The sequence below is a fragment of the Limanda limanda genome, chromosome 3, assembly GCF_963576545.1.
Source record: "Limanda limanda chromosome 3, fLimLim1.1, whole genome shotgun sequence".
Taxonomy (NCBI): Eukaryota; Metazoa; Chordata; class Actinopteri; order Pleuronectiformes; family Pleuronectidae; genus Limanda; species Limanda limanda.
The window spans coordinates 5,222,018-5,246,895 of NC_083638.1; the positions used below are offsets into that span (position 1 = coordinate 5,222,018).

At 41.0% G+C, this 24,878-nt stretch overlaps 1 protein-coding gene across 1 annotated transcript in view; it reads left to right on the forward strand.

Moving 5' to 3' along the window:
• The window catches only part of trip4 (thyroid hormone receptor interactor 4), a 66,248-nt gene continuing 41,370 nt past the window's right edge, over nt 1–24,878 (forward strand). Inside the window, exons 1-11 of the mRNA XM_061068329.1 lie at nt 1–152; nt 1,187–1,365; nt 1,480–1,610; nt 1,734–1,952; nt 2,041–2,119; nt 2,215–2,320; nt 2,415–2,630; nt 2,730–2,853; nt 3,148–3,341; nt 3,482–3,606; nt 3,727–3,818. Of these exons, the coding sequence (XP_060924312.1) occupies nt 73–152; nt 1,187–1,365; nt 1,480–1,610; nt 1,734–1,952; nt 2,041–2,119; nt 2,215–2,320; nt 2,415–2,630; nt 2,730–2,853; nt 3,148–3,341; nt 3,482–3,606; nt 3,727–3,818 (1,545 nt within the window). The 5' untranslated portion in view covers nt 1–72. The remainder of the gene's footprint in view (nt 153–1,186; nt 1,366–1,479; nt 1,611–1,733; nt 1,953–2,040; nt 2,120–2,214; nt 2,321–2,414; nt 2,631–2,729; nt 2,854–3,147; nt 3,342–3,481; nt 3,607–3,726; nt 3,819–24,878) is intronic.

Here is a 24,878-nt window from a genome sequence, read left to right on the forward strand (position 1 = left end):
TCGCTGACGTCCACATCGTTGTGTGAACTTCTGGATCGAACTCTTGAGTTTGACGTCTTTTCAAAGTGAAACATGTCGGACCAGCTGCTGCGGTGGATCCTGGACCAGTTACACCACGTGTTCGGACTGGAGGCGTGTGACGACATCGTCCAGTAAGAAACATTGAAGCTGCGAAACACCGGCTGACGATGCTAAAGCTAATGATGCTAAAGCTAACTTTAGCTGTGACGTGTTTGAATAAGAGTGATAAAATGGTTAAAATTGTACATCTGTGGGTTGAGTGCTTTGTTTTCCTCTGATACAGCTAAAGAAGTTTGGTTTCACAGCAGCAAGTCAACAGTCTGACACGTTTATCATCTGATTTCTGCCTGAACTACCATTAAATTATCATTTTCAAGGTGACACATTTGTCATATCGAGCTTTTGGGGCCGACTACAGTATCTTTAATAGTTTAGAACATTCTTACACAATCAATTATTTAATTATGAATCAAAACAGATAAGTCACACAGACGTAAAGAGGAATTAAATAGTGCTGATAAGGATTCTGAATGATTTACCCTCGAACATCATTATCAATATCATTATGAATATTGTTTAAATAAATGGGATCAACCCCGTGATATTCAACAGATATATACACTTCAAACTCAGACAAAATTACAAGTGACTACACAATATTATTGTGGTTAAGTATCCAAAAAATACACAATTTGAATAGGCTAAGTTATTGCTAATTTTCTCGGTATGTGTTATTACATATTAATTGGTTTTTAAATATCTCTTTAATTGTCTTATTTCATTGTTGTATGCGTAGTTTGTTTATCATATTTAATTATATTCCGTATTTTATCTTATCAATCAAATCATCTTTTCTCTATACAGCTTATATTCACTAATCACAATTTGTGATATAAGAAAATGTCAGATAAAGATGAAGGAGGAAGCAATGTATGTTAGAATATGTGAGAAGACATATTGTATATCAAGCTGTCTTGTTTTAATCATAGTCCATGATCCATGATCCACTATTATTGTTCTGTCATCTATTACAAAGTTTGTTTTGGTGCAACAGCTTCCCTGCAAAAGTCTTTCCCCACATGATTATACTTGTATCACTTCTGTGAAGCTAGAATCTAGAAGAGCTTGAATCTATAAATGCTTATTATGCCGCTCTGCTGTCCAGATACATCCTCTCCATTGAATCGGCTGAGGAGATTGAGGAGTATGTGGGAGACCTCCTCCAGGGCACGGATGGGGACAAAAGGATGTTTATAGACGAGCTCCTCTGCAGATGGAGGAGGACTCAAAGATATGCAGCAGATCCTGGGAGTCTTTATCTTCCTGCGGAATCTTTCTCATCAGGTAAACAATTAAAATTCCTATTAATGCCACACACACAATACACTGAGATATCAGCTTTTCTCTCAGGTCTGCTATCCTCCTTTTTTGTGAAGGTAATTTTCTCTACTTTCTTAGATTCACTAGACCCGACCAGAGATTCCCAGAAGAAGTCTAAACGTAAAGGCCGTAACAAACAGGAAGTGATGACTGCGAGCCCATCGGAGCCTGAGCCCGAAACTGTCAAAACCCCCATCGATCTGATGAGGGTGAGTAAACATTTGTTCTCCTATCACTTATTTCATGAAGGTCATTTGTAGATGATCCATTTCATTTGTGTTGTCTTGCTTATTCTTGCCCTGTGTTCCAACTTGGATTTTCTCCTCTCTCAGGCTCAAGAAAGCAGCAGCACCTCTTCAACAAAGAAGAAAAATAAGTATGTCAATCTCTATGCTAAAGACGGACAGGACAGGCTCGAAGTCTTACTCCCTGGTCGACATGCTTGTGATTGCCTTGCTCAAAAGCATCCGCTCATCAACAACTGCATCAGCTGCGGTCGCATCGCGTGTCAGCAAGAGGGCTCGGGACCCTGCCTCTTCTGTGGAAGCTTGGTATGTAAATGCACAATCTGACAGTTCTTAGTTCTTGTTTAGTTATAATTACTCAGTGTTTTTTGTTCTTTTTCTTCATGTTGTCCAGGTCTGCACCAGAGAGGAGCAGGAGATTCTGCAGCGAGACTCCAACAAAAGCCAGAAGCTGAGAAAGAAGCTGATGGGAGGTGAGTGTCATAACTGGGCAGAATTATTAAATACAAGAAATTAATGAAGTCATGATTTGGATTGATGCTATAAATGTTCTTTATTATGGTGACAGACGTTGGAGAAAGAGATTATCTTCCACACCAAGAGGCCAAGATGAAGGCCGGTCTGGAGAAGGCTGTTCAGCACAAAGACAAACTGCTGGACTATGACAAGAACAGGTATCAAAAACCACACAGTCAAGATGAGTGATCCGTTTAATTTAATGATAATATTTATTACATACTCTTTGCTTCCTGTCCCCTCCAACCCCAGTGTCCGGAGAACACAAGTCCTGGACGATGAGTCGGATTACTTTGCGACCGAATCCAATCAGTGGTTGTCGCCCGGCGAGCGTGACAAGCTGAGGAGGAAGGAGGAGGAGCTTAGAGAAATGCGCCACGCCTCTCGCAAGGACAGGAAGATCACACTGGACTTTGCTGGTAGACAAGTGGTTGATGAAGGAAACAACCTCAACGAGTACTACAGCAAGTAAGATCCTCTGACGCCACTTGAATCAAGGCTGCAGGATCACGTTGTTTTGTCATGTGATAAAAACCTTCTTCTTTTGAAATGTTTTGTAACGTACAGGTTGGACGAGACCCTCAAGGCTATGAGCAATGACTCCAAATCACAGATGAGCTCGGGAAGACAAGGTGGAATCCAAAACCTCAGAGAGCTGGTCAACCCCAACATAATGCAGGCTGCACCAGAGGTGGGTCCTTACTGAGATACACTCGGCCCAGCAATACTGCCCCCTTGTGGTGCATCTTCAGCACTGCATATTCCCATGTTCTGGCTTTAAACTGGTCATTTGTACCATTATCAAACTTAATTGACATTTTACAATCAAAATTAGTAAAAAAACGAGTTTAATTTACACTGAAAGTGATGGGTATGGCTGACAGCTGTTTCTAATAGCACTCATAGTAACTTTATACAGTCATGAAAGATGTTATTAGTATTGATTGGCAATGATAATAAGGGATGACATGACTTTATTTTGTAGTGGGTGAACATTGGAGGCAGTGGGAACAACAGGAGAAACTTGGAGCAGGGAAAGAATTTGCCAGAGGACAAGGGAGACGAAGGACGCAACAGGCTGCGGCTCCAAGACAAAGAGCTGCAGGAGATGTCTGACGGAGGCTGGTGCCTCAGCATGCACCAGCCATGGGCCTCGCTGCTGGTCAAAGGCATCAAGAGGTAAAGACTACACCAAATCCAGAATGAGCTTTCACAGAATTGTTATAGCCTATGCAGCTATGTTTTCTGTTCAGTTGAAGCAAAGGTGTCATCGCATTTTGTGTGTTTCTGTGTCTGTCTGTGTGTGTCTGTGTGTGTAGGGTGGAGGGTCGAACCTGGTACTCGTCACACAGAGGTCGTCTTTGGATCGCTGCTGCAGCCAAGAAGGCCACTCCTCAGGAGATTGCTGAAGTGGAAGCCATGTACCGCCACATTTACAAGAAAGGTACATACACATACTGTGCACAGATTAATTCAGGAAACATAATGTGAATACACAAAGATAACTGTTTCTTGCTGTTTAGAATTAAGTGCAGATGTTTGACAGCTCTTGTTCTCTGTGCAGAGCCACGGTTTCCCAAAGACTACCCGACTGGCTGCCTGTTGGGCTGCGTCCACATGAGTGACTGTCTGGCTCAGGAGCAGTTCAGAGAACAGGTGAGTTAAACTTCACTTCCCCAGAGATGTGAAGCTAATGCCAGTTTAATCCTGAGCAAAGATGAGATGTGGTGGCAATTCATGTCTGGAACCAGGTTGTGGTGCTAAAGCAAACGACAAGAAACATCATGGAAGTACAACGACGGACAGCAGGTCATGATCATCTTAAATCGACACAGGAGACAATAATTTGCAGAAAAACTTGAATAGAAGTGTGAATTGATGCCACACAAAAAGTAACATGTTGTTTGCTAACTTACTTTTGTTACCTCACGTGATTTGGAGGGTTTTATTTTCTGTTAAGTGTCAGTCAGGTTGTCTTTTGATCCAAGTCTTTTTATTTAAAACAGGGAGAAATGTGGAACTTGCTTTTGGTTGTCTTTTGATAGACAGTTGCTGTTGTATGTAGACAGCTGAAACTTTCAGTTCCCCTCCTCCTCCTCCTCCTCCTCCTCCTCCTCCTCGTTTTGCTTTTTCCATCCTTGCTCCCTCAGAGGCTTTGGTGATGTGCAGTCTCAGCTTGTCGTGCACAGCAACAAAAGCACAAACCTTATATAAAATAGAATACCAGATTGTTTCATCATGTGGTTCTATTTGCATTATACATCAGTCTTTTGTAGTATTGTTTCAACATTTAGTGTCAACAAAAGAATCATCATGGAAATTTGATTAAAATGTTTTTAGCTACCTTATTATTCATCAGACAGAAATGCTTTTATTTAAATCATTAATAATAATGACAAATTAATGCTTACTTAGAGAAAATCGATCTGGACCTTTTCATGTGTTATTTAACTTCACATTTTCCCTTGATTTTTTTGGAAATTGTACAAACACACACACACATTCAATAACCACGCAAACTCTTATAATATCATGTTCTGCCAGCAGAGGTCAGACTACACCTTTTCACCAAGAGCTCCCTGCCAGCTCCCACTATTTGCCACTAGAGGCAGTATTTACCACAGGACAATTCACCAGTGACACACATCTAAGCTGTTATTACCCCATTTAACTTCCACCAGAGTGAATGGTGATATATGCACATACCACTGGCTTCAGTCTGTTACATTCATTGCAAAAGGATCTATTTCGTCTTAAAGCTGCAGGAGACACGAGCAGCCAATGGAACCCTGTGATTATTAACAGAGGGACAGAATGTACTGCAGCTTTCTCTCACTGTCACTTTATGAATTCCATGGACACTCAAATCCTCCCTTGACCAAAGTGTTACGAGGACTCTGGGTGGACTCTGAATATCTGATGTGGCAAAGTGTGGAGCTGCTGCATCAGCGCTTTGCTCAGAGCTGCCTTTTTGTTCTCGTAAACTGTTTACTCGAGCTTTTACGCCCAAATTACTTTAATTAATTGCAGTTTTAGCGAGTAAAAACTGGAAAATTCGCGCCACTCCCCCATTAAGTCATCTTGTACATACAGAGTCGCCTGCCCATTCACTGTCAGTGGAACACATTTAAACTTAATTACATTGCCGTCCCCGTCTTGGCAGTTTTGCCTCAGGCTTTTGGAAAGACTCTGAAGTCCATTGCTCCCACTCACTCGCAGTATATTATGTTTGTTTCTATTAGAGCTGACACAAGTGCTGTAGTAGATTCATTGATTAGTCAATTGTTGGAAGATTAGTCTTATTATAATGTGTTTTTTCCCCAATTGTTTTGAATGCTAAATGTTCCCATTTCCACCCTCTCAGATGTGAGTGGTTTTCTCTTCTTTCTTTGGTGGTAAATTTCGTTTTTGAGCTAAACGAGGACATTATGTAGTTTTTATTTTAGGCTCCGTGAAATTGTGATTGGCATTTTTAATGTTCTCCGACATTTCTTACGTTCCCCAAATTTCCATCTGTTAATCGTGAATGTAGGCTAGTTTTTTCACGGCTCGGAAATAATTAGACAACTCGCATCTAAATATGTCATAGGTTTTTACATTTTGAAAAACAGGATTGAGACGCACCACAAACGCCTCAGTGGGGGTTAAATATATCCTCTGCTTTTCCCACATCAGACAGAGGTAAACCTGTAAACACACAAACGCCATTGGGTGATACGTTGGCAGCAACTTCTTGTTATTTTTAATGTGTGCAAACCTCTACACGTCTTGGAATTGTCCACAGAGAAACTGTGTAACTGCAGAAATGCGTAAAATGCAACACATTGTACAAACATGCCCTAACCATGCCCTCATACACATGTACACACACGCTTGTATTTGCTGTCTCTGATGGGCTACTGAAACGGATCACATTTGGAAATGGCACATTTCTCAGTTCCAATTAAAACAGCAGAGGCATGAAAAAAGCTACAATCCCCTTTCAGGCTGCAGTACTTGTGTTTCCATGGATCTGTGCTCACACATTTCACATATTTGTCTTTCTGCACAAAGACACTTCTCTTATTTCTTTGGGGCTCTGAATTTCGTAGAGGGGGAAAAAAAAAAGACTTTAAATAGGTGTGCTGCTACATGGTTTGCATTCTGACTGCTGGGACCCGTAAATCTAAGGGCTTTCCCCTTTTGTACCCTGTCCTCATTCTCTCCTCCACCACTCATTCCACCCAGGGCTGTAAAATCATGTTTGCAGGCAGTGTGACTGCCCTTTCATCCTGTGAAAGGTTGTGTGTGTGTGTGTGTGTGTGTGTGTGTGTGTGTGTGTGTGTGTGTGTGTGTGTCCACTTGCACAGAGCAGCCATAAATAACACCCCCACCCCACAGAAGGCCCCACAGAAAAAAAGAAAGAAAGAAAGGGAGATGTTGAAACTAGTGAAGCAACCAGAGAAGCACACCAGTACCAAAAGTCTTATGATGAAGCTGAGCTGTTGGTTACACTGCTTATTCCAGTCACCATTTTAGAAACAAGAGGGGGGGTTGGTGGTAGTCGTTTAGCATTTCACAGTTTAAGCCTGCTTCCTTCCATTTGAGTAGAGGAGTGCATGTTAATGCTAGTGCATAGTAGCACACGGCTGAGCTGAGCTGCTGGGATGGGCGAGTGGGTGAGGTGTAGGATTTACTGTCCTGTGCTGGCAGCTGTGGGTGTTTAAAAGGGGGATGGTGAAGGACAGACAGCCATTATTCTTCACGCTCTTCTAAATCTGCCCCTAGTGATGTATGAAATATTTAGGAAAAGTGGAATGTAGGTAGATCAGGAGAGCACGAGAGAATCACCACCAACGACTAAAACTAAATGTTATAAATACTTGAATGTCACCGATCCATTGTGCTGGCTGGCGTTCTCCTGTTGGGGCGCTGTTGTACAAAGCGGCGCCAAGAACCCGAAACCCCTCTGACAGTCAGTGCAGGAAGACCACCCCAGGCTGAGCAGGAATTCCATCTGCTTCACTTGGACCAATTCATTCCCTCATTACAAACTGACTGGTGTATTGATCCATTCTCCCCCATAATCTCTCACTCCTCCCAGCTCCCCAGCATCCCCTTGCTGCTGATAATTGGCCAGCCATTATGATCTGTACTCTGTCTCTCCACCCTACCCCCCAGTGCTCACTCAGCAATGGGTGGAGAGATAGATACGCCTGACCTGCCTCCTGCTGAGGGCAGGCAGGGTGTTGGGGGGGCGGGGGGAGAAGATAGGTACATTACAGATTGAAAATTGCAGTGTTTTGCTGCAAGGTGGCGGAGTGGGCTAGTTAAAACAGGATGAGCAGAGAGCTGGTGGTGTTGGATTTACTGCAGATGGTTTTCTTCACACATGCTAATGACACTCAACAGCAATACGGTAAAATTGTGCATAAAATGGAGTCAAAACCGCATCACTGTGTGTCCTGTTAAGGCGTGTTGGTTTATCCTATATAATGAGAGAAGCCGATCCAAGATTTTGGTTCAATCAAATGTTTTATTTAAAGATACAATGAAGAGTTATTCATAGCTATGGACAATTATCACAGCCTATGCTAATTAAGTTAGCAGTAGGAAGATGAAAATGGCTCCGAACAGCAGCGGTTTGGTATAGTTATAACAGTAGATTTGATGTGATTGGTTATGAATATTTGGAGGGGAGTCACCGCAAATCACTTTGGATCTCCCTTATTGGTCCAGCCGCAGTCCCACGCCTCTTGTCACCGAATCCAGGAAGTGACATAGCAGCAGCTCTCAGTCATGTTCCTACGCTACTCTGCTGGTTGCTAGGGCAACCCTATCTACCCTGACAGTCTGATGTTGTCTCGTAATTCAGCCTTGAGTAGAAAGTGTCTTGCTCTAGCCATCTCGGCTGCACCAACTTAACCATAACAAACTCTTTTCGACTCTCCTATCAGGGCAGCTGTGAGACTGACCATCCTTGTGATGTACAAACATTATTAGCAAATTCCAAATATTAAATATGATAAGCGAAAGGTTGAAAATAATGATTTGTATAAGGTAATGTTATTGACCCACTGCTCCTACCTCCCCTTCCGCCTTTATGAAAAGAGTCAGTGCCATTATGGTTTGAGAAACTATTATTGTGTCTGCTCCATCAAAACAATCTTGACTGTGAATGTGTAAACATTCGCATCCTCGAAACTAAACAATGTCATACTGACTTTGCCCCAGAAAGGACAGCTCCTTGAATTCTGTCTGATGTTGAATACAGCTAATGAAAATATGCTTAATATCCAAGAAGTTAATTATGAGGACAACTAAAAGATACATTATTGGCACAAAACAGCAACGGTTATTAAATTAATTTGTATCTGCATTATATCTAGCTAAAACTACCTCTAGCTTTATATTAAGAGTTCTTTCAGACACAACCTATAGTTAAAAGTTTGAAATTCCTAACAGTACACATGCACGGATCTTAAGTCTGGTTCACAGCACGAGCAAAGGCACATCACACCCCACACTGAGCTCGAATCTCACCATCAACCTGCTCCTGCGGTGAAAGAATTGACTGGATCAATCCTCGCGCTTAATAAGGGTGAGATTTCTTACTCTGCTCCTCGGAGCAAATCATCAGCCGCAGAACTGCATGTCTTGGTAAATATGACTCAGAGAGGTCTAATCTATTGGAGAGGCACGGTAAGAGCAAAACCAGTGACTGTTCAGGGCCGTATTGATTTGTATGTGTCTATGACGGGAAGACAGAGCTTTGTTTCTGAGCGTCTGATCTGTACATACATTATCTGATCTCGGAGACTTATGAATTTCCTGATGATGAAATGTTGACACAGTAACGTAATCTGTAAGTTTCATCATTCTGAGAGGGTTTTTCAAGTTATATCGTCTGTGGTATCTCATGTTTCACAGATAAGCATGTTTTATTAACCTGGGGTCTGTTGAAGGCTGACATACAGCGGGTCCCCTGGCACGTATGTATATCAGATAGACACATATTTGAGACATGCTTTGTACTGGAGGCTTTATTGCAGTTGCTCCCAGCTGGCGTAGACTCATGTTTCACATTTCTCCGTCGTCATTTGGTCACAGTCTGTTCATATGGCTGAACGAACATAAATTCAGGTTAAATTCACATGAAAACAAAAAAACAGAAATATTCACAAGGCTACAAGGCATTTTGACATGCTATAATGGAAAAAGCACATGTATAAATAATTATGAATGATGTCTGGATTCCGTTTACGTAAGTGTCCAGCTTCTGGCATGTTTCACGTTGGCTCACTGTCACGCTGTCATGCCTCACTGGGACACTCAAGTATTTAATGTTATTCCTAGCACCTGTGCTTTTGCTGTTATGACAAGTCAAAACGCTGTGGAGTCGTATCAAGGCTTAAAAAGCAATGACACTAATAGCAGTGCACGAGCAGTTGGAACTAAATTAAGCGAAGTCATTTTTAATAGCATGATTGAATGGGACAAACGTCAATGCAATAAAATAGAATAGACATGTAGCATGCCTCAATATTGTTTAATTTTTTTAACTTCATGTCTAAAGAGAAGGTTGAAAGCTAAAATCCTAGTTTCATTTTGTATTGTTAGGTTGTGTGTACCATGTTTTGATGCCTATAACTCTAAATAAGTAACAGTATCCTCTGCATATATGTGTAGTTTTGAAGGCAGAATAACATTTAATAAAAGTAGTGGAACTGGAATTGATCCATGAGGAACACCAGTGAAATGGTTTGAGGAAATTGTTCAGTTATTTGTGTTTTTAATGTGAACAGTTAGCAGGAATCAAAATAGTACAAATAAAATCGTATTCAAAACCATATTTCCGTTAATATAATCTGCGTGACCACTAATTTAGTGATCTCAGTGCTCATTGAGCTACAGTATATTGTTCCTTTTTCTATTCACTATCCTTAAATAAACCTATATGTTCTTTTTATTATGGCTTTTTTAAAACTGTGTACTTAATCCCATCTGAGCACAGTATATAGAGAACACAGCTCTGTAGAACGCCAGCACGCCAGATAACAGGAACCATAGATTTATACCACATCACATTCCTGCCACCCGAGCCACTTATCTGTTAAAAGAAGTGCTGCTTTCTGTGGAATTCCATTTTGTGCAAGCTCTCCCTCTGACCTCCAGAGTGGAGCTCCCGTGCTTGTTAGGCCGGCTGGAAGCTCGGACTGATGCCTGCGTTTCCTTGTGTGGTAATGTGATATTTATATGCTGAAAGCCTTCCTGCCAGCATGCCACACACACACACACACACACGCACACACACACACACACGCACACACGCACACACACACACACACACACACACCCTCTCTCACAGGATACATTGGATGCATTCCAAAGGAAGGGAAGTCAGGCAATGCTATTTTTCTTCACCCTCTCTCTCCCTCCCTCTCTCCCTCTCTCTCTAGCATAGTGTGAATCCTTAGCAGTGGCTGCCCCCCCCCCTCTCTACCCTCACCCCTCCCCCTCCATATTTTCCACACTTTCTCTTTAACAGTATGTTTTACAGGTCAGGGCTGTGAAGTTGCATGTTGGCGCGGAGTATTCAGTAGATGCTCAGTGAACAGACGTGCACGCTTACATGCAATCGTTCGACATTTCTCTCTTTTGCCTTCTCCCTCCCTCCCTCCCTCCCTCTCTCACTCTCTCTATCTCTTTGTGCACAACCCTGTCACACACTAACACACTCGCATTCCTCCCCTTCCTCCCTTTTTCCTTGCTGGGCAGTTTGCCATGGCGGAGAGGTCAGACATCATGTGATTCTGCAGTGGTGTGTAGAATCCATTCAGCCCAGGGTCCCCAGGCACTGGATGACAACCAACCAAACCTCAGTCACAGGTTCTCAACAGCATGAAAAATACATAGAACCATCTGCCAGACTTCAAATGGTCTGCTACACTCTTTAGAATTTCACTGCTGTCCTCAGACCACTTCAATGAATGTCACACGGTTTCTGCTGCTGGAGGAAAACTGACAGTTAAGCCCCCTTTATTATCTCTGCTGCTCCTCCATTTTGCTCTGCTCATTTAATGGGAGTTGTTCCTTTTCTCTGAATCCCGATCACAGGATCTCGGAACAATGATAAAGGCAGGATGAGAGACATTTCAGACGTTCTCTTTGATGGCGTGAAAGACAGCAGTGTTGATGAAAATGAGTCAGAATCAAAGAGAAGCAACTAAACGCCGAACCTTATGAAGTGTTAGACTGAATGCTAAACAGGTTCAATTTCTTCCCTTTTTCTCTTTTAAAAGCGATGTGACGTGTTTCTGCTCAGACCTCCTCAACTCGTGAGATATTTCTAAGCTGGAAGACAGTTTTTTTTCTCTCACTCTTGTTTCTGAGATGGAAAAATGTTGCTAAGTCGAAGCCGTTATATCGTCATTACTCCAGTTCAATCCTTCAGCACATAAAGAGAAAGCCCTGCAGGGTAATTTTAGTGTTGAGTAGTTTTATTGACTGGAACAGAATAGGAATGACAAGACACGGAGCCTTCGATTTACAATAGAAAGACATTTACCTGCACCTCAATTATTATGTTGATGTGAGTTAGCTTGTTTGTTGTGAATTTTATCAACTGATTTTCTTTGTTATGACACTTTTTATGTCCTTTTATGTAACGTACATCAGGCCTCATTCGCTTCCTTCACATTCCTAGTTAGCAGTGTTGCAAGACAGAAAGATAATAGTTGCTTCTTGAGCTGGCTAGCAATATTTGAATGGTGCAGATAAAGATATAAATAAACCTTCCAAATAATACTAACTCAATTTGACAACTTCCAGAAAATATCCGCCGCAACTGACTCAGATATTTATATATATTTATATAAATATATATTTGCGTTCATGAAAATGTCCGGACTTCAGTGTGTGTCTGAAAGCAGCCTTTGAATATTTACAGCTGAAACATGTACTGCCGGTGATGTTGTTTAGTTATTGATGTAATTCAATAGGTAGATGTTTGTAATTCTGTCAGCATGGTTTTCTGCAGACAACACTTAGATCCTAAGATATGTAACTGGAGCTGCTTTCTGTGTTTTATATATTTATCATATGGATGTGTTCTCAGTTTGTGCTCTCTTTGAAATGAAGACACCGGCTGTGTTGAGCAGTTTCTGCATTAAACAAGACCTCTGTGGAGTTTAACGTTGTGATCTAGTTGGTGCCTTGCCACAGGGAAACTCTAGGCCTCCACTTTAATGAAGCACAGAATCAATATGTTTGACATTCATCTCCCATCTCCACATCTGGTGTTTGTTGTTGATGCCCCAAAATGGCTCCTCATGAGGCCAGTGTCTGTGCCAGCTTTCTGTTTTGGAATGAGGAAATGAATGAAGGTTATGTGGTGTAGTCAGTAAGTACTTTGCTCAAAACCAGTGGGCGACTGCGTTTTCCTGCTATGATTATATCAGGAACAGGAAAAAGCTCTCAATTTAATCACTTTTCTTTGTGCCTGTTCGCATCCAAATGTGAGAGCAGGCATTACTACAGTCATTACGCCGAGCTGATTTTGTGCATTTCTGCCAACATTCCCCAGGCATGCCTTTGCAATTGCTTCATGTCAAACATGCCTGTGTGTGTGTGTGTGAGTGTTCATTTGAGTAGAGATCTTTATCCAGCCAAGCCCAGACCGACCCAGCAGCAGTATAACTACAAGTATCTCTCCTAGAGAGGGCGAGCCAGAGAGACAGGGAGCGAGAGACTCTCTGCCACTGCAGGGTCAGAGATTACAAACTCAATTGTACTCTGCTGGGTGGGTGACATGTCGGCTCAGCAACTTCCTGCGAGCGACATCACAGAGGAGGAAAGTAAGGAGAAAGAGGGGAGGCGAGGAGGGAGACCATCCAGGCCTCCACAGCCATTAATCTTACTCTCTTTGTGTGCAGCAAACTAAAAAAATGTTTAGCTTCCACTTGCACTTAACACCAGTGAGTCTATCTTATTTTTTTAGTATATAATCACTGAATAATAAAGGATAATTTAAATTGGAGAGCAAAATATATCCTGAGAATGGATCTGAAATTTGTATATTTAATCATTTTCATGTCTTTCAATTTGGTTGATTCTCTACATCCACCAGTAGTTTTTATTATTTGATACATCTTCACAAAATGCTCCTACATAGCAAATTAATGTAAAGTATTTGCCACATGTCTCTTACACAGTTAGAGCCGCACTCATTAAAGGAGAATGACGCTTAGCAACCACATGGTCTTTGATCTTCCAAATGAGAAGACATCTTGAATTGCTAGATAATTTAACACAAGTCATTTTCGAAGGGAACATATTTACTTTCCTGTTTGATGTAACCAGTTGGAGGGAAACGTAGAAAGAAACAACATAGGTGCTTCCAATGTTGAGTGCTTGGGTTTTGAAGATCGCCAGTGTTTTCAAACGTGATTGCAAAATCTCCATTATTTGAATATTGATGAAAAACACAGGCAGAGAGTTCCAGGTGGATTCACCATCATTGCTATTTTATCTGGAATGTTTTATTTTGACAAGCCAAATGGACTCATGGTATATCTTGGCTTCAGGATCTTTCATCCGGTCAATCATATGCAACATCAATCTGGATCTGACTGCCTTAATGTATGAGCTCTAGTTTCACAGTATGATGTGATCATTATCGTTATTTCCAACGAGGCTCCAGTGATGTGTGCTGTAGGAAGCAGGGACTTAAGAGTCTGTCCCATATACCACCAGATACCTGTGTGCGTGATCAAGCAGGAATTAATGTCAAATATGACAGGCTTTCCCTTAGAGCAGCGTTGTCTCATTGAAACGTCTTTGCCTTCATGCCAAACGCTTTTAGGTCAGCTTTCTAATTTAGAGCTGAAGGGTATTGAGGTGAAACTACAAAAAAGTATCTGACCACTTTACCTTACTTTCGAGTGGATTATTTGAAAAGCAGCAAATTTGTGTCACCAAGAATATAATCTCAGCAGAATTTACATACATTATTAGGTTTAGGTGGATATAATCACAGCAAAAGAATGTCTGAACACGTAGTATTGTGTGATTAAAGACAGTATGTGATATAATGAAAAACATCACTCACCTTTATCCACCTCAGGCTTTTAGAGCTGTTTACTGTGACTGTGAAGATTTTACCACATTCAACATGCGGTTGTGAATTTCTTTTTTAAATCTCTACACGTGAGTTTTACGTTGGCTATAGTCCAACATCAGTTATTACTAGGAATCCAAAAGCATGTATGTAAATTTAATTTAAAACGCGACTGAACCATTTAAATGTTGGCATCATTTAAAATGGGTATTGAAAATCAATTGGGATTTTGCTGTCATACTGCCTCAACTGCCAGCTTCAGCTCCACTTCTTTCTGCTGCCTTTGCCATATGTCGTGACATTTCTTGGAGCACATAGTGCACAGGCCCTTTTCTGCCACGGTCCACTGAGCAAAAATGCCATCAAATGCTTTTGCAGGCTTAGTGTGCAAAGTAGAGTATTGATTTACATGCAGCATAATTTCCTTGCCTCTCAAGTTGGCGGTGGTCAGTGTAGCAAGAGAAAGATTCAGCATAATTTTTTTGAATAATGCTGGCACTTCACATATCTCTAAATTGTACATTTCCCCTGCTGGATGTTTAAGAAAACATAGGCGTGTTGAAGCCAATGACCTGTATCCTGGGTCGTTTTTTCCCCATTTTTTATGAAGAGATTTTTCTCTTGAGTTATTTCGTCAGTTGTTTTGAGGCCAGATGTCTCTGTAATCATATTGGATTTGCCCAGAAGCAACTGAGTCATCCTCTCCTCTCCTCTGACTTCAAATTCAGATGAAGCTTATGAGAAGCTGTTTGGAATTACTTAGATATCGAGAAACACAATAGCATATTTTTGCAAATATTAAAGCACTTTTTCACCTCTCAAATGAAGAGAAAAAACAATGCAATGAAAAGAAGTTTGCATATTTAGAGAAGTGACGTCGCTGCATCACAACCACCATCGTGGTTAAACAAGTATTTGTACATGTTCTGCTGTACCATTTTGACTTGTTGTTTTATTTTATATTCTAAAGTATAACGACTGTTTATGGCAGCTAAAGCGATTGTCCAGTTGCTTCAGTTATAACAACGGTAACTAGCTATAGCAAGACGGCCATGCTTTGGATTCATCCACACGCAGAAGCAGTGTCAACAGGACTGTAGTCAGAGATACTTACAAAAAAGGAAAAACTTGAAAAACAAACACAAATGATAAGGAATGGATTAGAGTGTTTCTCTGCTCTAATGTAACCTGCCAGCTCACCAGCTTATTGCCAGCTCTGTTGCTGCTGATGGCAACACAGCTTTCAGTTCTATTCCAGCTACTTCCAAGCAGAACATGATTAAATAGCTACAGTTGTGTGTGTGCATAAGTCAGTGTTTACATTGAAAACATGTACTTCTATCACATTTACTGTGAAGTTAGGGTTGGTTCTGGATGCTGGAGTCTCAGGGCTAATGTTAGCAGCTTACTGATTCTCATAATTGGCTTTGGAAAAGTTTACACAACAACCCTAAACCATAAGCTTTTGCCCTTTGCCATTAACAAGTCCTCATCCTAAAAGCCTTTTCTCTTTAAATAGTAAAAGGGTTTTTAAAAATACGAACAATTTAAGCATAATAACAGTCTGATATTCCGCCTCCTACTTATTTCTACCAGCATTTCAAACCCAATGTTGTTTCTTTAGTTCGATGTCTACATTTTTAACCACCTGGTAATATTTACGTGCGGCTTCAGCCTCAATCATTGGATATTTTATCATGTATGTAGCCATCAAGTGAATATTCAAGACCCTTTTACAATATTTTCGACTCTGCTGAAAACATTGAAAGGATACCTGTCGAAACCATTTACAAACACTTCATGGAGCTTGAGCTGCAGCTTCATCGGAAATAAAAAAAAAAAACGTTACTGCTTCTATGTGAAAGATTTGTTGTTTCAAGAATTTCAAGCAGTAAAGTTGCCATTGTAAAATGTCCAACTGCGTGTGTGCAATGCAAGACTGTACGGCTTTGCAATAATAGCAGCAGGAGCTATCGCTGAAGGTCTGTTGCTTTATTTCGTTTCAATGAAGCCCTTAATTTTTTTATTTAAGATAATTCTGGGCTTAATTAGTGCAAAGGAAATTCATGTAATCCCCACGTGGCTTCTCACCCCAAAATATTTTAGCCCACTTGCAATACCTGTGTAAGAATAGATTGAAAAGGGCTTTTAAAGAGCTCTTATTCGACACCTCTCTATTTAACAGTTCACTGTGTTCTCCCCTTGGACCATATAAGTAGGATCACCTTATCTACGGTAAGCTGTATTACTAACCCATGGTCTTAGAGAAACCTAAAACTCGCCTTTGATAAGAATCAGTGGATAGCTGTGCTCCTTTCTCAACCCCTGCTCGTTGCCAGCCTCCAGGAGAAGGAAGAGACCAGTATTCCCACAGAGGCTGAGTGAACACAGATGGGAGGGCTGGACCCCAAGCGTCGGAATATCAAAGCAAATATTCACCTTCAGAGACAGACGTGTTCATAAACTCCCCGGTCCTTCTCAATTTCCACATTACAAAATCAAATGCCCACTGTGAAGTGGTTTGTTAGCTCACTTAAAACACGAGCCTTTTTGCTGGCAGCACCTGTGTTAAGTAGCGTTGGATTTGTGGCACCGATAAAGGGAGATTGTGGTGGAAAATAAGAAGTTTTAATGCCTTCGATTCCCTGGATTGTTCTTTGATGTCAAGGTTTGAAAGCAGACATGGTAATTGTCTCCAGGGGTTCTGGCTCTGTCTGTTTGAGTGTGTGTGTTTGAGAGTGTGTGTGTGTGTGTGTGTTGTTAAAGTAACTAGTAAGAAGGGTGAAGGCATCTGTGATTTTTTTTCTTTTCCTATTTTTGTAAAAGCAGAGCGCTTGTCTGCTTCCACTCAAATATAAAAATGACAGCATATTTATTTTCTCATGTTTGGGATTTTTTAATTATGAACCACTTTTTTTTTAAAAGGCTTTGCATGACATTTAGTCACTGTGTCTAAAAATGGTCATGCTTTTAAAAAATGCCATTTTCTACCCAACATTATAAATCGGTTGGTGGTTCTCCAATTCAGAAAGACTCATGCGCTCGGCAAACAGAAGCTCAACTGTGCACACGAGAGAGAACCCTTTTCCTTGGAAAGTTCCAGCAGTTAGCTTGCTGAGTCTAAAAAGCTTTCACTGTAGTGAAGGAGCCTTGTTTTCTTCTTGCCCGAGGGCCACCACAGGAGGTGAAGTCATAAACATGGCTGGGAAAGTGGAACTGGGTTAAGTGAGGAAGTCTGTGTGAATCTCTCTGCACAAACACATGACTTCACTACACCTGTCATCACTAGAGCTAGCTCACAGGCTAATGGATGGGCTTGCTCTTTACCAACATTATTTTTTTACAGACCTCAATTGTTGTGCTTATGATGCAAAGGAGCAGGGGAAATACGTTTTAATATTCTTTCTGCCGCCCAGTCTTCCGGAGGGATTTTTATTGGTGGGATGGTGACAGCTTGAAGTCATTTACATCAAGATGGTTACAAAGACTCAGCAGCTCGCGCTCTGCGTTGGTTCTTTAAGTGCACTCCACAGTACAAATATACACAGGCAGCATGGGTAATTTCCCTAAATCCTGTCCTGACTCCTCAATTGATGGTTAAACCCTTATTTTCACAGTGATGGTTTGACTAAACTTTATTTTTTTTGCAATTGATTTCACTGTACAAACTTTCATTATGTACCCACTTGAAATTTAGCTTTTTTATCAGCAGCAAAGTGTGTCAAGAAAAGGAAATGTGTGTTTGCAGTTGAGCAGACTGACACGCTGGCACTTATTGGAAAACCGTGCCCCTGGTGCCGAGCGTCTAATAATGAGATGTCTCTCGTTGTGTCGAGGATATTAATAATGTAAAAATTCAGAAGCCAGTGTTGCACACTCCTAGATAATTAATGTTCACCCTCCAACTTGACACCAGTTGATTCTGTAGGTGAAGGAGTACGTTAAATTTTTAATCATCCCTTTGCAACTTGGTGGTGGCCGAGCTTCAATGATCAGGGCAAAGGGAGCTGCAACAGCTGCCTGTTAAAAATCAACTTGGTTTGGGTTAACGTCACATGGCGTCCGTATGATCCAGAGCCTGTGTCCATACAAGCTGAGGGTCCATATGTTTGCACCTTTTGCTGCCAGTTTTAAAAGGGTTGTAAAAGGTGTCTGAGAATTTGTTGGACATTTGATTTCCCCTGTAGCTAAAGCAACAATCACCTTCTGTTCATATGTAATACAAATCACTTGGTCTTTACCTAAAATGACTTTGCTTTCTATTGCTCATTATGCAAAGATTATATAAATTCTATATTAAATTTAAATACATGCCAGTTTATACAAAGTGATCAAAACAAAGACAAATGCATACAAGAAGATTTGGCCGTGTTATTTTTTTGGCCCTGTTTCTGAGCAACACGATGCAACGTTCCACTGAAGTCCAACAGACAACTGAAATCAATGATGCTCCCTACGAGGCCACTGGCTACATTCACATGAATAGTGTTGTTTGGCAGTTTGCCGTACTCCAATAGAGACGCTGTTTGTGTTGCGCTTTACATGAATTGTTGATGCCTTGCAATTGAGTATCTTTGTTACCATGAATAAACATGTAAAACCAAAATATTCTTATTTAACTGAGCTGCTCTGCTGGTCCTCCTAGATTTAAATACCTTTTAATGCAGTTATCTTGTCCAGTTTTGATTTCGCAATAGCTGGACAACTTTGAGATAGGGTAAACCAATAATGAGCCAAATTTTGAATCAGTAAATCTATGGAAGGCTGTTGTTGGAATCATCAAAAGGCGTCATAGACCTTGTAAGATGTGTTGTTCAATCTAAGTAACTTTTACAATTACTGTAATGCTTGTAAAGGTCAGTTCTGCCCAATTTACATTTTTAGGTCGGTCAGAACAACATAGTCGATCCATCTGTTTTTAACTGTACATGTTGTTTTTAACAGAAATGCTGTTTTCACTCACTGCTCAGTTCATTATGATCAGCTCTACTTTGCCGCTCTTTCACAAAGTCAAACTGCTCCTTAATGAAACTCAACACTTCCTGCACATGTTTCACAGTAAATGGGACGAGAAAAGATTATTTCTTCTCGACCGCCAGAAGACTTTTAATGTGAAACAGATGGAAGTTTGAATTAGCAGCAAACAGCAGATGGAAGTAAATCAGAAAACAAGGAGGATTTTTATTAAGATATGAGAATATTTAGAAATAATGCGTGGATGTATTTGACACACACACTATGAAGTTAATGACCAAGAAAAACATAGCAGAGATGATAGCTACCTACGTTAGCCATCTAAAGTTATGACTTTTCCAAAACCTATAACCAGAATACATTATGTATGGCTTTCAACCAGAACTGTACGTTATTATTCAAAATTGTAACTTTTGTTTGTAAAGCATTTGAGAGTTTAATATTTCAACTGTAATGAATTGTTTATTTTCTAAAAAAAATTGGGCAAAAATCTGGCAAATTACGAATTGTGTTAGTTAGAATTCATTCAAGCTTGATTTCTTTAACAAGTGACAACACTAGTTTGGACGCATGATTTTATCAGAGCCCTGTAAGAAAATTTTCATAAACACTGTACAGTAATAAATATTATCTATATATTACTTGAATAACTAATTAATCTCTTAATCTGAATTATGGACACAGTTTGTTTAGTCTCAAATTTAGACAAAATTGTTGTGGTACATTTTAAGAATGATTTCCTATAGCTAATTTTTGGTTAGCTGTGTTTTTTTATTAAAATTGTATTATACATTGTACATACAGTCAAATTCATACAGAGTCTGTTTTTGCTCTGTTCCTGTTTCATTCAGCGATAGAAAAACAATACCATTAGTGCATCCAAAGGTTGAGAGGCAAATACAGCTCCATTGTCCTGAGGGCATATGCATTAGTTGGAGGGTAAGTGATCAGAATCAGGCTTGTGTTGTGTGGAGAACATGATAGATTAAAGAACGATTGGCCAACGATTGCTGTTGCATACAGTCCCCAACAGCACCCTTTCACCTCCCACATGTAGCCCCTATAGCTCAGAGACAACCCATCTGTTTGTCCATTCCCAGAGTGAAACCAGCCTTGACAGAACCGGCCAAGCACTATTTCAAAAGTGTCCTTTCTGGGAAGACACAGTTGGCTGTGTGTAGTTCCCTATCTATCAAAATCTCTGCCTCTGTGTTCTTCCCCTCACCTCATACTCTTATTATCCGTCTTTCTAACTGAAATGGTATTCCTTATTTTCCCTCTCTAGTTCTCCCCCCCCCCCCTCTCATTCTCCCTTCATGCTGTGCCTCCCTCCTCCTTATTCCACCCTCCTCATTTTTAAAAGCCACATGCTCCCAGCCCGTCTGGCTCAGTTGCACCCTGCCAATGAAGGGCTTTTTATTGGGCTGAGATTGAGTGCAGCCAAGCAGGGCCTGGCTAGGGCTGAGGCTGGGGCCAGGCTCGCAGTCCCCCAACCCCCCACCCTCCCAAACTGCACAGCCCACTCCACATGCCTGTTCTGGTCTGGCCCTGTTGCCCAGAAGGAGATTACTTGTCTCTGCTGCCCTTAATTGCCGACAGCAGCTGAAAAGAGCCACAGAGAGAGACATTGTAGAGAGAGGAGAGGGAACAGTGTTGGCTTGTTGAGCTGTCACTTGACAAGCTTGGATTCAAAGGTTTGTGTTCCTTCTGTCAAATCCTGGCTCTGTATTTAGCTGGTTTTATTAAGATGGATGTTGTTTTCATCAAACGCTGCTTGCAGCTCACGTTTTTGTTGGACTGTACTAAGTATGAACGCTGCACTAGAAAGTGTGCAGAGGAAGGAAAGGTGATGAAAGACTCGCATGAAGAAGAAACCTCAGTACATGGTACTTTATTATAAGGATGTGTGGAATGAGCAGAAGGACCCCTGTGCCCTCTCTCTTCCTTCTAAACCACTATTTTCACAGCCAATAGCTTCCTTCCAGCAGCTTCTTCCCTGCCATCCCTTTTCCCTTTTTCCAATGAATTTCATATTATTACAGTTGGTTATTGTTGAATCCCTCCTGGCTCGATCCCAGCAAATTAAATAGTGGGCAGCGTGTTGAACTGGCAGTCTCTGAAGAAGCTGTGGAGCTCCATGAATCTTTCACCTCTTCTTTTTTGAGTAGCATTTTGTATTTATGTCTACATTCATCTTGCAGCTACTTGTGAAAATGTTCTGAATCCATATTTACAGCCAATTGTTGTCTGCTCTACTCATACTCACTCAGCTTCAGCACATATTATCAAAGCCTTGTGTGTTTAGGCTGCAAATAAATAGAGCCTTCACTTTTAAATAGTTTGGGCTCGTGCTGGTTTTCCATTCTCTGTCCAGACAAACGGATTAACACAAATCATCAACTCCTGAATTATGTTTTTAGAAATACTTCCACATTTTGGGGGAATATGCTCATTCACTTTCTTGCTAGTAAATGACATTACTCTGATTGGTAAATGTATAAAATATGAACACGAGTAGCTGGTTACCCTGACTCTGTATTAAGTAACCACATAATTTTCCACTAAACTTGTAATTTTTTTGCACTTCAGCTTTCCTAACGTTACCTTAGAGGTGCTAGGGATAATGAGTTACGCTTAGCTAGCTGGTTACTGAAAATACTACGAAATAGAAACAGCAATGATGAAAAGTAAGTCAAGGGATGGTCTAAGGGGGAACTGTAAGTGTTAACAACGCTTTTTATACCCTTCTAGTAGTCAAACTGTGGCTGATAAAACACAAACAGGAAGCAAATGTGGGTCACACAGGAACACGCATTTGCGAAAATGGTGATCTTTCTCCATTAAGTTACCCGGTGACTGAATTATACACGCACAACTTGATCAATAGTCAAATATTTAAATGGAAAAAAAACTTTAAAATACATAACTGATGATTTACAGACTGGGAAAGTAGATGTCTATGTTTTGAAAACCATTGGGGAGCCTGGTACCAGAGTAAACATTCACATGCTCTGTTGTGTGTAGTCTATGTCGCTCTATAGTCTGACTTCAAACCAAACCAAATTTGCCCGGAGCAACCAACTAGTGATACTCGACTCACGCTGGGGCATTTTAATGCACCTGTCACAGTCACTATACATATACCCTCAGATCTCTCCCATGTTAAACACTTGGGTCTCTCTACCCAGAATGCCCCAGGGCTGTAACCCTGACCTACCATGCCAAGAAACCGTCACGCTAACGACTTTGGATCACTCTTTACTCAATTCAGAGTGACAGTCCTTGTCAGCCAACTGTGTTTCCACATAAATCCATCTAACAATTTCTTAATTCAATACCTGTGTTTCTCAACAAGCTCGGATTTAATTGCATTTGTTTCGCGCGTCCAATCCGACGACATTAAATCCTTCCTGATGAATATGGAGGGCTTCGGCAAACCAACGTGTCACACAGCCACAATGTTTCGTGCCCTTTTGATTAACATGGAATGGAAACAATTAGGGTGGGGGGGAGGTAGGGAGGCAGAGCAGCACATTCAACAGCTTTAAATGCTAATTAGCTAATGGAGGATGAAAGAGCAGGCGACTGGCCTGGTCTCACATGAGCACACTCGGGCTCTGGCTGCAGCCACGCTTATTTCATCTGATTTTACCAACGCCACCACCATTTTGTCTCCTTGAATACCCCCCCGACCACACAGCCATCTTGTGATCTCAAATGAGGCTGAACTCATCTTTTCAAGAAGTGTCCCTTAACTATTAAACTTCCATCATTTCCCCTTTCAGTTTATTCTCAGATCCGTACTCTTGGTATTTGAGATTCTTTTAAATAATGTATATTTCCTTGTAGTGTTTTTTTCAGGGCGGCAAACATACCCACAACCTCAGGATGATGTAGATGTGTTTAACCAACATTTGACCCAATTTCAGCTGACTGATGTCACAAATGTGTTCTTGGTCATTGCTGTTCACACAAGACCCAGGTCTATAAAAGCTGTTCCAATCAAATCACTGCTGAACCATGACATCAGACTTTGTGTAGACCCAACAATGACTGACAATGACTCATGGTTCTTTAAAAATAATCACTGTGCACAGGGTTAAGTCCCTCTGGATTAAAGTGTCTTCTCAAGTGCTGAGCATGTACATTTAAAAGAAGACTCGATTAGGCTGCTCACCTAAGTAAGCTATTTGAGAAGGAGTGCTTGGTCTTAGCAGTTCACAGGATCGATCTTTATATTGTCGGTGTAATTTCATGTCCCCTCTGGCTACTTTAAAGACAGTATTCCTTCTTCCCAATCCGATGGGCGTTAATTGCTACATGGGGACACAGAGGCTCTATGTGAATATATGGCAAGATCGAAAGGGTAGAAACTATAGGTGGGGGAATTTCTTGTGTCTTAGATGCATCCTTATGCAGACGTGGGCAACTTTGCTCCGATGCAGAGACAGAACTTAGTAGATTAATGTTTTCCTTTACATTCTTTTATTTTGCAATGTCCCGCTGCTATATAATTATAACCATCGCTGCTTCAGGATCCGGATGCAATTTAAAGGTCCGGTCGTCTTTAACCGTGTCAGAGTCTCGTCTGTCTTGAGTGTCTCCCTCCACTCTCCTGCTGACCTGCACTAACGGGCAGACACACAAACACACAAACACACACACACACACACACACAGGGTGCAGACAGGAGAGAAGTTCTTCCCGCAGATTATCACCCAACGCAGTTTTTTTAACTTCATTGTTGCAGAAGAAGCGATGCCCCGTTAATCCAGGAACATAAATATGAAATCAGCAGGTTTTATGAAGATTGGCTCGGAGTGTGAGTGATTAGAAAAAGAGGCGCTGAGCAGAGTCACTTGTTGACCAGCGGAGTAATGAGCCTCTATGCTGCCAGGCATCCTAATGCAGTGAAGGCTGAAGAGGCAGCACACCAGTCTAAACTGAATGAATGTCAAATCAATGCGGAGAACTCTGGCCTCTGTTACAGAAAGACTGTTGTAGTCAGATTTTTGAATAGAAAACCTTATATACCTTGAATTGAACCTTATAAAAAATGTACCCCCAAATAGACATGCTAACCATTTGATCTGTCTTTAGAAGATAAGAATAGTGTTAACTTTATTCCAATTGAAATAAATGCTAACAATAAGCTCTGTTTAAGAGAAATGTTATGATCTTTGTGAATGTGGGCAGGTTTTTTCAGCCTCAGTGAGTAGATGCCATCCAGGAAATGCAGTTTGAGTAATAGAGACAGATTTTGAAGGCACAGCTATCACAGTGTTTTCTTTTCAGAAATTATTGTATCTTTTGTTACAACAATCGCAATGCAAACAGTCAATATACCAGGAATGTGTGCGTTGGCGTGGAGTTGATGGATTTGAACCTGGTTCCTCTCATCTTCTTGACAAGCCTTCAGTCTTTTTGCTACGACTGCACCGTGTAGAGCCGCTGAAATAAATGAGGTGTCTGTTTTTCCTGCAGGCCTGTCATCAAACTGGATGCATCATATCCACTTCCTTACCATATCTGTTGCACTAAGCACTTTTGTAAATGGGTAACAAATCTATTTCTATTTTCACAAAAGGCAAAGTAATTTACATTCATTGTTTGAATTTGTAGTTTTCACCAAATGTTACTGAAGG